Genomic DNA, 18,473 nt, shown 5'->3' with positions numbered 1-18,473 from the left:
TCATGTGTCCACTAAACAAGATTTTCATGGAGGGGCACCAAGGAGGAAACCACCACTGCTCTTCAAAAAGAAACATTTGTCAAACTTATTAAAGACTACCTTGTGTGGGACAATGTTTTGTGGACAAATGAGACAAAGGTTGAACTTTTTGGCAGAAATACACACTGCTATGTTTGGAGGAAAAAGGGCACTATAAGTCAACACCAAAACCTCATCCCAACTGTGGTGGAAGAAGCATCATGATTTGGGGCTGCTTTTCTGCCTCAGGTCCTGGAAAGCTTGCAATCATTGAGGGAACAATGAATTCCAAATTTTATCAAGGTATTTTACAGAATGTCGGGTTAGTGGTTGTCACTTGAAGTGTAATAGAAGTTGGAAGATGCCACAAGACAATGATCCAACAGACAAGAGTAAGTCAACCACAGAATGGTTTAAAAAGAAGAAAATTTTGTGCTTTGGAACAGCCAAGACAGAGTCCAGATCTTAACCCAATTGAAATGCTGTGGCATGACTTGAAGAGGACTGTTTATGCAAGGTATCCCAGAAGTATTGATGAACTGAAACAGTTTTGTATGGAGGAATTCCTCCTCATTGTTGTGCAAGATTGATCATCAATTACAGGAAACGTTTGGTGGAGGTTACTGCTGCTAAAGAAGGTTCTACCAGTTGTTAAATACACAGGTTCACACACTATATCTGGTTTGGATTGAATGATTAAACAATGTGTTTAGTAAAGATGTGAAAAGAACAATTCTTTGTGTGTTATTAGTATAGGTAGATTGTGTTTGTCTATTGCGACTTAAATGATGATCTGACCACTTTTATGAGTAAGTAATGCTGAAAACCATGTAATTGTGAAGGGTTCTCAAGCTGTTTTGCAACTCTGTTTGTGTGTGTATGTATGTATATATATATATATATATATATATATACACACACACACACACATAATTTCTTATTGTATAATTTTTATTATGTATTGCTCTGTTTTGTTACTGTAAAACAAATTTTACGACATATGCCAGTGATACCGAACCTGACTCTGATTCTGAATACTCTCAACAGAGTGATAGTTCCCTTCCTGTTTCTGACTTCTACGCACACTGACTGTGTAAACAATTCCTTCACAGTGTCTTCACTTTCAGCAGCTTATTGCTATCCCTGATTGGCAATGCCACTATTTTACCTCCCTCAATGTCCCTTTTGAAACATCTGAAGCCGTGAACATTCAGAAGTAATTTCTGCTCTTATGACAGCCTCATCTTCATAATGACCACAACAATCTACTAACCCATGTTCTTAAGTTCATCACCCTTGTCCTTGATGCTTCTTGAATTAAAATAAACACAGTTCAGCACTTCACACTGAATAAAATGTTGTCATATTAACTGCATGTCCTTCCTCATAGTCTCTCTACATGCTGCATGTACCCATAAATCACTAGTTCCCATCCCCAACAGCTCTTGCAAATTTGCCTGCCAGGATATTTACCTCCCTCAAGTTCAGGTGTAACCTGTCCTTTTTGAAGAATGAGTACTGATCTAAGGAATTTGACAGAGTAAATGATGAGAGGATGGTTACCTTTAGGGTTAAACCCAGAACTAGGGGCATTGTTTCATAATCAGGAGAAGGATAGAGACTGGGAGGGATTTTGTCTGCTGGGGGTGGTGAGTCATTCAAATTCACTACCCAACTATCTGACATTGACTGTATTTAGTGGTATGATAGACAAAATTTTTGACTCTGCAGGTTCAAGGGTTTTGGGGAAAAGGGAAGAAATTTGAATTGAGACCAAGATGTGATTGACCGTGATCTTAACCGATCTTTCTGATCTGCCATGATCTTACTGACAGTTGCAAGAAGTAAATAATTTAAAACTGAGGTGTTTAGAAATCTTCTCTCAGAGGGTAGTTAATCTCTGGAATTCTCTGCCCTGGATGTGGTGGAGGCTAGATTATTCAAAGTATCTAGAGTGGAGATAGACAAGTATTTGAAATATTGAGGAATTGAGGACAATAGGGAACTGACACAGAAGTCTAGTTGAGATCCCCAGAGGTAATATTTGATTGTGGTGTGATGCTGGAGGATTGGAGTGTAGCTCATGTTGTTCCATTGTTTAAAAAATGCTCCAGAAGTAAACCAAGTAATTACAGGTCAGTGAGCCTGACATCAGTAGTAGGTAAGTTATTTGGAAGGTTTTCTGAGAGATCGGATATACAAGTATTTGGGCAGCCAAGGGCTGATTAAAGATAGTCAGCATGGCTTTGTGCGTGGTAGATCGTGTTTAACGAATCTTGTAGAGTTTTTCGAGGAAGTTACCAAGAAAGTAGATGAAGGAAAGGCTGTGGATGTGACAAGGTCCCACATGGGAGGTTAGTTCAGAAGGTTCAGACACTAGGTTTGGAGAGGTTGTAAACTGGATTTGGGAGAAGACAGATGGATGATTGCTCTCAGACTGGAGGCCTGTAACTGGTGGTGTGCCTCAGGAATCTCTGCTGGGACCATTGTTGTTTGTTGTCTATATCAGTAATCTAGATGATAATGTGGTAAACTGAATGAGCAAGTTTGCTGATGATGCTAAGATTGGAAGTGTTGTGGACTGCGAGGAAGGCTTTCAAAGCTTGCAGAGGGATCTGGACCAACTGGAAAAATAGGCCAGAAAATGGCAGATGGAATTTAATGCAGACAGGTGTGAGGTGTTGCATTTTGGAAGGACAAATCAAGGTAGGACATACACAGTAAATGGTAGGGCACTGAGGAGTGCGGAGAAACAAAGGGATCTGGGAGTTCAGATACATAATTCCCTGAAAGTGGCGTCACATGTAGACAGGGTTGTAAAGAAGGCTTTTGGCATCCTGGCATTCATAAATCAAAGTATTGAGTATAGGAGTTGGGATGTTATGGTGAGGTTGTATAAGACATTGGCGAGGCCAAATTTGGAGTATTGTGTGCAGTTCTGGTCAACTATAAGAAGGATATCAGTAAGATTGGAAGAGTGCAGAGAAGATTTACTAGGATGTTGCCGGGTCTTCAGGAGTTGGAATTACAGGGAAAGATTGAACAGGTTATGACTTTATTCCTTGGAGTGTAGAAGAATGAGGGGGGATTTGATGGAGGTTTACAAAATCATGAGGGGTATAGACAGAGTAAATGGGAGTAGACTCTTTCCACTTAGATTAGGAGAGATAAATACGAGAGGACATGGCGTTAGAGTGAAAGGGAAAAGGTTTAGGGGGAACATTAGGAAGAACTTATTCACTCAGAGAGTGGTGTGAGTGTGGAACGAGCTGCCATCTGATGTAAATGCGGGCTCACTCTTAAGTTTTAAGAATAAATTGGATAGGTACATGGATGGGAGAGGTCTGCAGAGTTATGGACTGGGTGCAGGTCAATGGGACTTGCGGAAGTTTCGGCACAGACTAGAAGGGCTGAATGGCCTGTTTTCTGTGTTGTAGTGTTCTATGGTTTGAGGGGCCAGGTGATCTACCCTGCTATCTTTTTTTGTAAATAGCAGGGGAGGTTTTAGGAGCTTAGAGGCCATCTGATGTGGAATTAGATTGCAGTACTGAATGGCTGCAGTGCCTACATCTTACATTAGAGGGAAGCCTTGAGTTGAAATAATTTGTTGAGCATCTCTTTCACACTCTATTTTGACATTGACTAGATAGGTCAAATGGCTAACTTCTAATCAGGCTGTCATATAAACTCCACTTCCTATAATCTATTCTCTCACACGTGCCCATTAACTCTCCCCCACTAGCAGCACCATGGTTCTGTCTTGTGTAGCATAACCATAAAGGAGCAGGTCTTCCGATGACTGGTGAGCCATTCCATAATTGCTTTTGCAGCTACTGAAGCTCTGTCCTCTCCCTCTCTGCAGTAATTAAAAAGCCTGTCTAAGAGAATATGCAGGAGTCAAAGTCACTCAATCTGTTGATTCCTACCGAATATACAATGCAAGGATTAGGAAGAAAAATAAAAAACCTTAGATGACATTATTAAACGCAAGCACGAGAAAATCTGCAGATGCTGGAAATTCAAGCAACACACACACAATGCTGCTGGAACACAGCAGGCCAGGCAGCATCTATAGGAAGAAGTACAGTTAACGTTTTGGGCCTCCGCTGTCGATCTTGGCGGCTCTACCAACTTCAGATCGCGGCCCCCACCATCGATCTTGGCGACTCTACCAACCCAGGGCATATTCAAAACCTGGCCTCCAGCACCAACAATGTGGGTTCCAATGACCATGGACACCTTCAAAGTGATTACACAACCTCCAACTGCGACTCCAGCCCTGAACTCCAGGCCGGGTCTTCACATGCTGCTATTGTGACTCCCGTCTCCCCTTCCCCCACCACCAGTCTGCAACCCTGTCTCCCTCAGATCCCATCGTCAGCTCCTGGACCCTCAGAGGCTCCATCTTCTTCTCACCCCAACCCTTCCCTCTCCACTGACACTACCAGCCTCCCTCCCCCCCTCTGATCCCAGCTCTCATCCGTGCTGGGTGTTTACCATCTCCTCCGACCTTCAACTCTCTGAGGTAGAGCACTCTATCCTCAGTAAGGGCCTTACCTTTGTCCCCCTTCGCCCACACTTCAGTGAGTTCCTTGTGTGCCATGACGCTGAACTCTTCTTCTGCCAGCTTCGGCTTCGAGCCTACTTCTTCGGCAAGGACTCTCCCGCCCCCCACCGATGACCCCTTCTCCCATCTTCAACCCTCCTCCTCTTTATGGACACCCCGGTCTGGTTTTCTGCCTGCTCTGGATCTCTTTATTGCTAACTGCCAATGGGGCATCAACTGTCTTGACTTCACCACACCTTGTTCCAATTCCAACCTGTCCTGATGAATTCTTTCTATAGATGCTGCCTGGCCTGCTGCATTCCACCAGCATTTTTGTGTGTGTTGCATGACATTATTAAAATTTATTTTCATAGGATGTTGGACAGGTGCTGTTGATGCAACCACTGCCCATTCTTACCCTGTTTTTCTAACAACTGCACGTAGAACTCTTTTGTTGCAATTGACATTTTGATCTGTTGCGTTGATCTTGTGAGGGAAGCATATCGCAGGCAGCAACAAGGATGAAAGTGGTAGACCCAAAGACCCAGAAAACACTATCCACTACTGTCAAAAGTCTTTGAATTGATATTTAAAAGCATTCCAAACCAATATAAATAATTTGAAAAATTGGATATTATTCTTAGAAGATTCTCTATAGTTTAAACTGCTGGAACTTAATAATAAAAAATAAGGAAAAGTAAGCCAAGCACTTACATGAATTTACTATTTTAACTAAGGTTGGTGGTATCATTTAAGTGAATGAGATTGTGTTATGCCCACCAGCTATCTTTAACCTGAAGCTGAGGGAAACCTGATATTGAGTACATCCAACCCTCAGCTCAGTACATCTATGCTCCTCTGAGCTTATGGTGGAGTGGTATTTCAGATGTTTTGGCATATGACGATGTTGTTTCTGACTTCCATGTTAAAGTGTGCAGATGCAGAAATCAGAAGAACATGAACAGACCTCATCACCATTAAGCATAATCTGATTCAATGTAATTAACATTTGCTTGATTACTGTCAGCTCTTTAGTTTTGGATATTGAAAGTTGTGTGTAATCATGTAAGTTGAGGTCAGGTAGAACAGCATGAATGTGCCTGTTCTCTAACAGTCCAGATAGGTTGATTCAGCCTAGTGGTATCTGTGTTTTAGGTTGCAAAGGGTAGGACAGTAGCAAGGTCCTAAAGGTTCTGCTAGAAGGCTAAGCTCTATGGAGAGCTCAGTTTTGTAGCAGAGATCCTGCTGGATGAACTGAATTAGATACAAAGAAAAGCCATCACAAGGTAAACTCCCAGCAATGTATGCCCTTCTACACTTCTATTCACTGTTTTGGATTTCACCTTCTCACTTCTCAAATTTACGTTTTTACTCTCGTTTGAGTTTCTGTTGTATCTTTTAATTTCCTTGATTTTTTTCATTTTTGTTTTTCAATAGGATTGCACAAGCTCAGTTGGCTCCGGTGATTTCACTGGCATCAAAGAACTCGATGCAATTAGCAACGAAATCAGTGAATTGCAAAGGTGAGTATTTCATAAATGGCCAACTTCAAGTCAGAATCTGTTTCCATTTCTATTAGATTTAGTATAAAACAGTATAGAGGAAGTGTTCAGTCATTCAAAGCTGTAATTGTATGACATTTGCTGTAAGTTACTTTATGCATTTTCCAAATGATTGGAAAAGAAGTCTCATGGGCTTATCAGTAATTATGAGAAATTTTGTTGTTTTAGTGCAGATGTACTTAACAGCGTTCTCCCACTGTGGAACAAAAGTGGTTAAATAACATCACAGTGAGCCAGAAAAAGCCTCAGCTGTAAAAACTGTCAAAGCTAACAGCAAATGAATTAAGAGCAGAAGTAGGCCTCTTGGTCCTGTGAGGATGCTCCGTCATTCAATAAGATCACAGCTAACTTGATAGTAAACTTAATTCTACAATCCTGCCTACCTCCAATAATATTTCCCCCTCACGTGTATCGAGACTAATGATGCTTCTGACATTGGAAAACAATCAAAGGGAAAAAAATTAGAACTTATTCTCTTTGTAAACTAGTACAGAATTTAAAAAGTAATAACTTACCTTAAGCACAACTTTTGTAATGAGTTAGTTAGATAATGGCAAGGATTATATTGGTTCCATATCCCTTAACGTTTGTGCCCAACAAAAGTAGAACTCTAAAGCAAGCGAGTTGTCATTTCTTTGATAAATGCAATGCATTGAGGAAAAGACGGGATGTGCAGTTTTCTCATAACTAGTGCTGACTTTGTCTGTAAATATCCATGCCCTTTCCCAGTCTGCTCTCTGATCAGTTACACCAAGAGCTTAAGGAGACCCCACTTGAAATTATACTCAGTGGCCACTCATAAACCTAATAAAGTTCATAGTCTTCTACTGCTGTAGCCTATCCACTTCAAGGTTCGATGAGTTGTGCATTCAGAGATGGTTATTTGAGTTGCTGTCGCCTTCTTGGCTGCTTGATACAGTCTAGCCATTCTCCTCTGATCTTTCTCATTAACAAGTAATTTTTGCCTACAAAACTACTACTCACTGGATGTTTTTAGTTGTTCACACCATTCTCTATGTAGATTGTTGTCTGTGAAAATACCAGATCTGCAGTTTCTGAGACACACAAGCCACCCCACCCCACCTGACACCAACGCAATTATTCCATGGTTAAAATCACTTAGATCACATTCCGTTCCCATTCTGATGTTTGGTCTGAACAATAGCTGGACCATCTTGACCATGTCTACATGCTTTTTATGCATTAGGTTTTTGCCACATAATTGGTTGATTGCACAAGTGTACTTTATAAAGTGGCCACTGAATGTATCTACTCGCTGTATTGTGTAGGTCCATGTCACTTTAGATGCTAAAGCAAATACAGTACCACCAGTTAATCTCTCTTGGTGTTGAATGTGGTTAAATTAAGACCATGTACGGTGTTCAAGAAAAGCAGGTCTGGAGATTAGGGCACAGTATTGCACTGATGGGTGGTGGGAGGAGGAGGAATAAGACTTGGCAGTTGAGCAAGAGGAAGGAAATGGGAAATTATATTGGGCAAAGGGCAAGACCTACCATTACTTCCCATTGTGTGTGAGCTGTTCACGAATACTCAAATAAGCAAAAAAGAAATTATTTTTGAGAATGGGATTGTTGGATGCATGTAGTGACCAAGTTATGGAACTTCATGTGCACCAAAACCCAGTGACTATTTACTTAATCCATGTCAGGACTGCTGTGTAGTGCAATTGATCCTAGTCCACTTTTCCAGCTATGTGGTATAATTGATCCCAGTTTACTAATCAATGCAGAGCCACCCACAACCAGGCAAGTGTTCGGGAGCCATGGGTAGATTTGTGGCTAGGGCCAGGCTTTGGAGTGCTTTTATGTTTCCTGTTCCCTTTACACTGGGTTTATACTGGGAAAGATATACTATTATGTAACATGTAAAAAAAGGTGAAATAAGTGTGTTTACATATTTGAATATCATCCAACAGTCTGGAAAATCTGCTATTCATCAACGCCAAAATCCTATTTACTGTAGCTCATCCAGTTCACTATTTAAATATCAAACTATGAGTTGTAACTGATTCACATTTATTAATCATCGTCATTCTGTGTCTGTGATGCAGTTAATGCAAAGTTCACCATTTATGGACACCCCATACAAGTGAATGAGATCCAGTAAATATTAAAGTTGAGTTTGAACTGATCTTGAAATAAAAACCATTATACATATAGCTTCCCCACAGTAATCAGACACTGTGTCATTTAAGAACACAAGCCTGTTGGTTTCATCATGGGTGGCTACTTAAAGAGAATTGCTTTGAAAATTGACATTAATCAATACTATACTTGTGCAATGATGCTCATCCTCTAATAGATTCAAACCAGCCTTTGACTGTGGAACATCTTGATTTGGTGCCACTGTACCTAGGCAAGAGAAGACAATAAATAAATGTTTATATTAATCTCCTTATCACCACCACTCATTACAATGTACTGTGGAGTTATGGGTGGAAAATCCAGTGATTTTGTCTATTTACTGACTTACGGACTTTTGTAAGAATAGAATCTATTTATAATCTGCAAACAGCTATATATGGGTTATGTCATGTCATGTCGTATATGTGTGACTTCACAATTTGCTATTTGTCCAGCCACATAGTATAACTGATCCAACTTTAAATCAAAAAATACAGTGAAGTGCATCATTCATGTCAATAACCAACATAGTCTGAGGATGTGCTGGGGCATCCTGCAAATGTCACCTTACTTCTGGCACCAGTATAGCTTGCCTCTAACTTACTAACTTGTATGTCTTTTGAATGTGGGAAGAAACTGGAGCACTTGGAGGAAATATAAAAGGACACAAGGAGAATGTAAAAAAATTGGTGCTACAACTGATCTGTCTACTCTTTTGTTTCAGTCTGTGTAGGTTGTGTAATTGATCCAAATTCACTGTTCGGTGAATCAGTGTCCAACCATATGATGAAACTGATCCCAGTTCACTACTGAAATTCAACCCCAGCTGAATTGTGTAATCGACCTATGTCACTGTCCACTGTAAATGTATGTATGGATTATAACTGGTCCAAATTCATTAATTATTGTTGATCATTATTTACAGTGTCTATAAAAAGTATTCACCACCTTCCCCCCCCCCCCCCCCCCCCGGAAGTTTTCATGCTTTATCGTATTACAGCATTGAATCACAGTGGATTTAATTTGGCTTTTTGATGCTGATCAACAAAAGAGACTCTTTTGTGTCCAAGTGGAAATAAATTGCTACAAATTGGTCTAAATTTATTACAATTATTAAAAACAAAATAATTGATCGCAGAATTAGATAGATAGATAGACAAATGGTCTATCGTCCAAATGCACCCACAGGTACTTCTAGGTCCTCACCACATCAGATGATTCAGGTTGCATCAGAATCAGAATTAGGTTTATTATCACCGGCATGTGACGTGAGATTTGTTAACTTAGCAGCAGCAGTTCAATGCAATACTTAATATAGAAAAGAAAAAATAATAAATAAAGTAAAATAATAATAAGTAAGTAAATTAATTACAGTATATGTATATTGAATAGATTAAAAGTGAGTGTGCATAAAACAGAAATACTGTATATTAAAAAAAGTGAGTTAGTGTCCAGGGGTTCAATGTCCATTTAGGAATCGGATGGCAGAGGGGAAGAAGCCCACCCTCCCCCCACCTTCTTTATAAGGCCCCTGCCCCCTTCCTCTTCAGTCCTGACGAAGAGTCTCGGCTCGAAACATTGACTGCTCGTTTCCACGGATGCTGCCCGACCTGCTGAGTTCCTCCAGCGTTTTCTACTTGTTGCTTTAACCACGGCATCTGCAGTGTACTTAGTGTAAGCTGTTCCTGAATTGCTGAGTGTGTGCCTTCAGGCTTCTGTACCTCCCACCTGATGGTAACAGTGAGAAAAGGGCATGCCCTGGGTGCTGGAGTTCCTTAATAATGGACGCTGCCTTTCTGAGGCACCGCTCCCTAAAGATGTCCTGGGTACTTTGTAGGCTAATACCCAAGATGGAACTGACTAGATTTACAACCCTCTGCAGCTTCTTTCTTTAGGTCCTGTGCAGTAGCCCCCCCCCCCCCCACCCCAAACCAGACAGTGATGCAGCCTGTGAGAATGCTCTCCATGGTACATCTCTAGAAGTTTTTGAGTGTACTTGTGGATATGCCAAATCTCTTCGAACTCCTAATGAAGTATAGCCGCTGTACTGCCGCCTTTATCATTACATCAATATGTTGGGACCAGGTTAGATCCTCAGAGATCTTGACACCCAGGAACTTGAAACTGCTCAATCTCTCCACTTCTGATTCCTCTATGAGGGTTGGTATGTGTTCCTTTGTTTTACCCTTCTTGAAGTCCACAATCAGCTCTTTCATCTTACTGACGTTGAGTGCCAGGTTGTTGCTGCAGCACCACTCCACTAGTTGGCTTATCTCATTCCTGTATGCTTTCTCGTCACCACCTGAGATTCTACCTGCAATGGTTGTATCTTCAGCAAATTTATAGATGGTATTTGAGTTGTGCTTAGCCACACAGTCATGTGTATATAGAGAGTAGAACAGTGGGCTAAACACACACCCCTGAGGTGTGCCAGTATTGATCGTTAGTGAGGAGGAGATGCTATCACTAATCCGCACAGATTGTGAGTCTTCTGGTTAGGAAGTCAAGGATCCAATTGCAGAGGGAGGTACAGAGGCCCAGGTTCTGCAACTTCTCAATCAGGATTGTGGGAATGATGGTATTAAATGCTGAGTTATAGTCAATGAACAGCATCCTGACATAGGTGTTTGTGTTGTCCAGGTGGTCCAAAGCTGTGTGGAGAGCCTTTGAAATTGCGTCTGCCATTGACCTATAGTGGCAATAGGCAAATTGCAATGGGTCCAGGTTCTTGCTGAGGCAGGAATTCATTCTAGTCATGACCAACCTCTCAAAGCATTTCATCACTGTAGATGTGAGTGCTACTGGGCGATAGTCATTAAGGCAGCCCACATTATTATTCTTATGCAGTGGTAAATTGTTGCCTTTTTGAAGCAAGTGGGAACTTGCGCCCATAGCAGTGAGAAGTTGAAAATGTCCGTGAATACTCCCATTAGTTGGTTGGCACAGGTTTTCAGAACCTTACCAGGTACTTCATCAGGACCTTCCACCTTGCAAGTGTTCACTCTCTTTAAAGACTACCTAACATCGGCCTCTGAGACAGAGATCACAGGGTCATCAGGTGCAGCAGGGATCTTCACAGCTGTAGTTGTGTTCTCCCTTTCAAAGTGGGCATAGAAGGCGTCGAGTTCATCTGGTAGTGAAGCATCACTGCCATTCAAGCTATTTGCTTTTGCTTTGTCAAAAGTAATGCTTTGCAAACCCTGCCAGAGTTGCTGTGCATCTGATGTCACCTCCAACCTAATTCAAAATTGTCTCTTCGCCCTTGAAATAGTCCTCCGCAAATCATACCTGATTTTCTGGTACAGGCCTGGGTTGTCAGACTTGAATGCCACAAATCTAGCCTTCAGCAGATGACGTTCCTCCTGGCTTATCCATGGCTTTTGGTTTGGGAATGTACAGTAAGTCTTTGTAGGCATACACTTATCCACACAGATTTTAATGAAGTTGGTAAGAATTGCAACATTCTCATTCAGATACGAAAATGAATCCCTGAATACAGTCCAGTCCACTGATTCAAAGCAGTCCTATAGGCACTCCTGTGCTTCCCTTGTCCATACCTTCTTGGTCCTCACTGCTGGTGCTGCAGTCTTCAATCTCTACCTATTCTCAGGGATTAGAAGTACAACCAGGTGATCAGACTTCCAGAAGTGAGGGCGTGGAATAGCACGGTAGGCATTCTTGATGGTGGTGTAACTGTGGTCCAGTATGTTGTTCCTCTGGTATTGCAAGTGATCTGTTGGTAATTTCTTAGTGATTTTTTTCAAACTGACCTGGTTAAAATCTCCCAAAACAATGGTGAAGGCATTAGGATGCGCTGTGTCGTGCATGTTGATCCCATTGCTCAGATCATCTAAAGCCTGATTGATATTGGCCTGAGGTGGAATGTATACCACTACCAAAATGAACCCGGTGAACTCCCATGGTAGGTAAAAAGGACGGCACTTAACTGCTAGATATTCCAGGTCTGGTGAACAGAATTGGGACAGCACTGATATATTTGTGCACCAAGAGTTGATCATGAGGCATACTCCTACCACCTCTGCTTTAGAGACGGGTGTAAAGTAAACCCGTCGATCTGAATCGCTGCATCCAGTACGGGGTTAACCAGGATTCTGTGAACCAAAGGACACACGTGGTCCTAATGTACCTCTGATTCAGCACCCTAGTTCTGAGATCATTGATTTTATTCACCAGGGACTGCACGTTTGCCAGTAAGATAATCGGTATACAGAGCTTAAAGCTCTGTTTCCTTAAATGCACTTGTAACCCTGCTCTGCAGCCACGCTTCCTCTGTGGTATCCCACGTGGGTGCTTCCAACCACAATCGGTGTTGTTTTTGTCAGTTTTAAGCAGCGATAGTTTGTTAAACACATTAAGATGTCTTTGTTGACTGTACTGACCTTGGAAGCAGTTGTGCTTTTTAGCTGTATCAGGGCCCTGTATTCATCCTCCCATCCTCCTTATAAAGACCTAACTATTGCTGAGTCATCAGAGAATTTCTACAGATGATATGACTCAGTGTACTGTCTAAAGTCTGAGGTATACAGGGTAAACAGGAAAGGAGACAATAGAGTTCCCTGTAGGACCAGGTAGTTCATTAGCCAGGGTACAATGCAAGTGCCATTCTGCATTGAACAGAGCTTTTCCCTCAGCAATGAGGGCTGTGTGCTGTTTAAGGCACTTGAGAAATCAAAAAACATGATGCTGCCCTGCTTATCCAAATGGGAATAGTCTCTGTTCAGCAGGTAGGTGACGACATTGTCGTTTCCAATGTGTTCCTGGTAGGCAAAGTGCAGGGGATTGAGGGCTGATCTGACAACTGTTCAGCATACTCCTTTAGGACCTTGGGGTTCACACCGTCTGACCTTAAATGCTTTGCTGTGTCTGAGTTTCTCAAGAAGTCTTCTTACCTGCTCAGTAGTGAAGATGAATCCATGATGACTGGGGAGTTGGTGGAAGGGGGTTATTCAACCCCTTCAAGTCAGTATTTAGTTGATGCACCTTTGGCAGCAATTACACCTTTGAGTCTGTGTGGATAGGTTGCTATCAGCTTTGCACATCTGGACACTGCAGCTTTTTCCCCATTCTTTTTTACAAAACTGCTCAAGCTTTATCAGATAGCATGGAGATCGTGAGTGAACAGCCCTTTTCAAGTCCAGCCACAAATTCTAAATTGGTTTGAAGTCCGGTCTCTGACTTGGTCACTCCAGGATATTAACTTTGTTATTTTTAAGCCATTCCTGTGTAGTTATGGCTTTATGCTTGTGGTCATTGTCTTGCTAGAAAACAAATCTTCTCCTAAGTCACAGTTCACTTGCAGACTGGATCAGGCTTTCCTCCAGGATTTCCCTGTGTTTTGTTGTATTGATTTTACCCTCTACCTTCTCAAGTTTTCCAGGGCCTGCTTCAGTGAAGCATCCCCACAGCATGATGCAGCCACCACCATCAGGTAGGGATGTTGTGTTTTTGGTGATGTGTGGTGTTTGGTTTATGCCTAACATATATTTAGTTTGATAGCCAAAAAGCTCAATTTTGGTTTCATCAGACCAGAGAATGTTCTTTCAGCTGGTTTTGAGTCTCCCACATGCCTTCAGCAAAGTCTCGCTGAGATTTCGTGTGAGCTGTTTTCAACAGTGGCTTTCTCTTTGCCACTCTCCCATTAAGCTGTGACTGCTGAAGCACCCGGGCAACAGTTGTATGCGCAGTCTCTTCCATCTCAGCCAGTGAAGCTTCTAACTCCACCAGAGATGTCATAGGTCTCTTTGTGACGTCCCTCACTAGTCCCCTTCTTGCACAGTCTCTCAGATTTTGAGGATGGCCTGTGCTAGGCAGATTTACAGCTGTACCATATTTTTTCCATTTCTTGACTGTACTCAAGTGATATTCAGTGACTTGGAACTTTCCTAGTATCCATCTCTTGACTTGTGCTTTTCAATAACCTTTTTGTGGAGTTGTTTGGAGTGTTCTTTTGTCTTCATGGTGTAGTTTTTGCCAGTATATTGACTCTCTAGTAGTTGGACCTTCCAGATACAGGTGTATTTTTACTACAATCAGTTGAAGCACCTTGACTGCACATGGGTCTCCAAAAACAGATCTCCATTTAACTAATTATGTGACTTTTAGAACCAGTTGGCTGCACCAATGATGATTTGGTGTGTCGGATTAAAGGTGGGTGAATACTTATGCAGTCAATTATTTTGTGTTTTATATTTGTAATTAATTTAGATCACTTTGTAGAGATCTGTTTTTACTTTGACACGGAGTCTTATTCTGTTTATTAGTGTTAAAAAAAGCCAAATTAAATCCACTATAAGTAAAGAAGGGAGGACTATATAGACTGGAAGCTTACTATTCGTCTTGATATCCCAATCTTCAAAAACCCACTTTCTCAGCTTGGCAAAAGCTCCACTCGCACAGCTTATTCTGCGATTTATTTCAAGGTCAATGTTGACTCTTAAAGAAGGTTGCCAAGATATGGGAAATGATCAGTGTTTTCTCCAGAGGGATGTTGTCAATTTGGATGGGTGGAGGTTTATGAGTTTGATCTGGAGCAGGGTTGATGCAGAACCTAGGTTTTCTTGATGCTTAGATTAATTCCAAGGAGCTTGTATGCTTTGACAAAAGCATACATTATACACTGTAGATCCTCTTCAGACTGAGCTATGATGGTGTTGTTGCCTGCATATTGGCGCTCCATGATGGAAGTAGATGACCCGTTGCTCTTTGCCTTGAACCTGTTAAGGTTAAAGATCCCCCCATTTGTCTTTTAGAGAATCTGGACTCCTTGTAGGAGGTTTTGGCCTGAGAGGTGAAGAATGGTTACAATGAAAATGGCAGAGTTGGAGCAATGATGCACCCCTGTTTGACCCCAGTTTCAACCTTAAAATGTGCTGTTTCAGAGCAGCTGTTGCTGATAACTGATGACTCTTGCACTCACATCATTGTTTAAGAGCTACAGGATCTTGGGGGATTTCTCCAGGCGCAGTACCTGCCAAAGGGCAGGAGTTTTTACAGAGTCAAATGCTTTTGTAAGGTCTATGAAGGCCATATAAAGTGGAAGATTTTGTTCCCTGGCTTCCTCCTGCATTTGACATGCTGTAAAAATCATGTCAGATGTTCCTCTGACTGGACGGAAGCCACACTGAGGCTCAGGCATGAGATCTTCTGGTCACATAACATTCGGGTGAGTACCTTTCCTGTTGCAGAGAGGAGGGTTATGCCTCTATAATTTCTGCAGTCAGCTTTGTCACCCTTTTTGAAGAGTGTGACAATCAGGGCGTCCCTGAGTTCAGCTGGAATCTTCTCCTGATCCCAGATCTTGACAAGCAAGTCATGAATATGATTTAAAAGTTCTGTACCACCTTCCTTGAGGATTTCTGCTGGAATCCATCAAGCCCAGTGGCCTTATTGTTCCTCAGTTTCTTGCAAGCCATCTGCACCTCTTTGATACCAGGAGGCTTTCTGACATCCTCCTTTGTGGGTCATTGTGGGAGCTGATTGATGACCTCAATGTCAGCAGTGGTGTCACAATTAAGTAGCTCCTGAAAGTGTTCATGCCATTGAGAATTGATGACATCATTGTCCTTTAGCAGCCTTTGTCCATATTTGGAGTGAAGGGGGTTTAGGCCACAGTGGTTTGGGCCATACACTGCCTTGGTGGCAATAAAAAATCCCTGATATCACCAGAGTCAGCAAGCTGCTCTATTTCTAGGGCCCTTTCAGTCCACTACTGATTCTTTATTTCCCATACTCTACTCTGGACAATGGCCTTAGCTTTGAAGTGGGCTTCTCTTTTCATTTTTGCCTTGTAGTTGATGCCTTTCTGCCATGCACAGAAAGCTTCCCTTTTGTTGGTGATTAGCTCTCCTATTTCATTGTCATTTTCATCAAACCAACTTTTGTTTTTCCTGGTCTTATATCCAATGATGCTTTTATAAGTATCAAGGAATCAAGGATGGTGGTTCTTAGTGGGGTTGAGTGTCCTCTGGATACTGCTTTGGGAGTCTTTCAGAATGGGCAACCTGAAATTGTTGTACCTTTGCTATGTCTTTAGGCTCTTGATGTTGGACGGCTCAGCTTCTTTTGCACTCTACTCCTGCACATGATTTTGATGGTTGTGGTGAGCGAATAAGGCAATGGTCTCTCTAACCATCATCAGCCCTGCACTGATCATGGCTCTTGTGATCCCTCCTCGGAACAATTACATAATCTATAAGGTGTCAAGTCTTTGAACGGGGATGCATCCACAAAGTTTTCACCTTAATTCTGTGGCGGAACAGGGTGTTGATGGTGGTCTGGTCAGGTCATGTTCAGCACACTTGAGAATAAGAGCACTCTATTGGAGTTGATGTTGCCACCACCTTCCTTCCCAATTGTGCCTTTTCAGGAGTCGCTGTCTCTGCCAACTCTATTATTTGAAGTCTCCAAGAAAAATGACCTCAGCTTCCTTGGGAATATCTGATAGCAGGCGATCTAGGTTAGCGTAGAAGGTCTCCTTAACATTGTCCGGTGAGTCTAGAGTTGGAACGTACGCACTCACAGCTGTAGCTGTTGGTTGTTAGCGAGCTTATGGTGCATGGTCATGAAGCGTTCATTGGTGCTAACAGCCAATTTAGAGAGGTGACTAATGACGCTGTTCTTTATGGCGAATCCAACTGCATGGATTCTGGGTGCATTTGCAGATTTCCCCTTTCAGAAAAAGGCGTACTCACCCTTCTCCTTCAATTGCCCTTCCTTGGGCAATTGCATTTCAGAGAGGACGGCAAGGTCAATTTGGAATCTTTTCAGCTCTCTTGAGATATTGGCAGTACGCCTTTCAGGACGATCACTGGTTTCGCTGTCCAGAAGTGTCCCCACAGTCCAGGCTTCAAAATTCACATGCTTTTGTTTCAGACTGCAGTTTGGTGATTTCACTGGACATGGTACTGCAATCAGGAGTGGGGAGGCAGGGTATTTTTGGGCACCTTTTCTAGCCCCTTCCCTATGTGGATGAACAGAGCAGGCCCTGTTCATGGGTGCAGCTGCTGAAAAGCTCTATTTGCCACAGTCCAAGAGCAAGAAGACTGTATCTAATACCCACTGCTTTGGTGTCAGGTTGTGGCTGGGAGCTCTCAGACTTCACTGTCCGGCTCTTGTCACCACTTCTTGATTGCTACAGGGCTTTGTTCAAGTTGGTCCGCATTACCAAACCAGGAGAAGTGCCTTGACGTGAGGTCTTTTAATGTGGGAAGACTGATGTACAAGCAACCACCACACAATCTTTGACAGAGAAAGGGCCAGAATCCAATTGCATGGAGACCAAGATGATGGGGGGCCTCTTCTGCTTCAGCCTTCCTGTGCCTTCGCAGCTGTTGTGGTGGTCCTCATAGATCCGAGATTCCAGAGATTCTAATTTCCCACCATTCTGCCTGCTCTGCCATTGAGGTTTTGATTGGACGGTGCTTTGCCTGGATCTCCCCTTTGACCTCACCGCCATGGGTGATCCTACTATCAGCTAAGCTCCAGATGGCATTGCTCTCAGTTTCTCAGGACCGCAGGACAACAAGATGGCGGTACCCCAGAGAGATTTATGTAGATGTGCTAATCTCATGTGTGAGATGAGAGTTAGACCTTGGGAAAAGAGGACCACATTTTTGTAGCTCCTTATATAATGCATTTTGTGATGGCTAATTAATTTCCTGTCATTTTCTATGTTGCTTTGTCTTCCAACTTGTGTGTCTTGGGTCTAGCTGCAAGTCTGAAAGTGCACAGTTTGGCCATGGTCCAAATGCGGCTTCATTTCTTCCTAACTGAACCTTCCTCTAAATCAAGCAACGTGCAACTTCTTGTCGAAATTATTGGTGGGTGTGGGGGTATGGCGGCTGAGAGGGCCACTACCTGCAGCACAGTAAAAAGGTCGCCGACTCTAATACCTCATCTGTACTTACCTCTGACAAGCACTGAAAGTTTAACAACATCCTGTCTGGTGGTTCTGTAACCAGCAGGGTAATTAGTTGAGATGAAGAGGTACTCTTAACTTAAAAACAAACTGACCACAGTGACTATATGCTGGCCATTGATAGTTATACGGAGTTATTTGTAAGCAAATTTCATAAACTCAAGAGCCACAGAAACCACGACAGAACCACGCTTGTTTTCCCAATGTTGTGCAAATCACATGACCTACAGATGCCTCCTTTAGATTATAAAAGCAAACATATTTGT

The 18,473-nt window shown here is 42.3% G+C and overlaps 1 protein-coding gene across 6 annotated transcripts in view; it reads left to right on the top strand.

The window, feature by feature from the left end:
* Positions 1-18,473, top strand: part of eps15l1a (epidermal growth factor receptor pathway substrate 15-like 1a) — a 487,464-nt gene that overhangs the window by 177,355 nt on the left and 291,636 nt on the right. For all 6 annotated transcript variants that reach the window (XM_073068849.1, XM_073068851.1, XM_073068850.1 and 3 more), the window contains one exon: positions 6,002-6,087. In XM_073068849.1, coding sequence (XP_072924950.1) covers positions 6,002-6,087 — 86 coding nt within the window. The remainder of the gene's footprint in view (positions 1-6,001; positions 6,088-18,473) is intronic.

This window comes from Hemitrygon akajei, chromosome 16 (assembly GCF_048418815.1).
Source record: "Hemitrygon akajei chromosome 16, sHemAka1.3, whole genome shotgun sequence".
In the NCBI taxonomy this organism is placed as follows: domain Eukaryota; kingdom Metazoa; phylum Chordata; class Chondrichthyes; order Myliobatiformes; family Dasyatidae; genus Hemitrygon; species Hemitrygon akajei.
The sequence above is the reverse complement of the archived record's forward strand: the minus strand, read 5'-3'. Positions and strand labels throughout refer to the sequence as shown.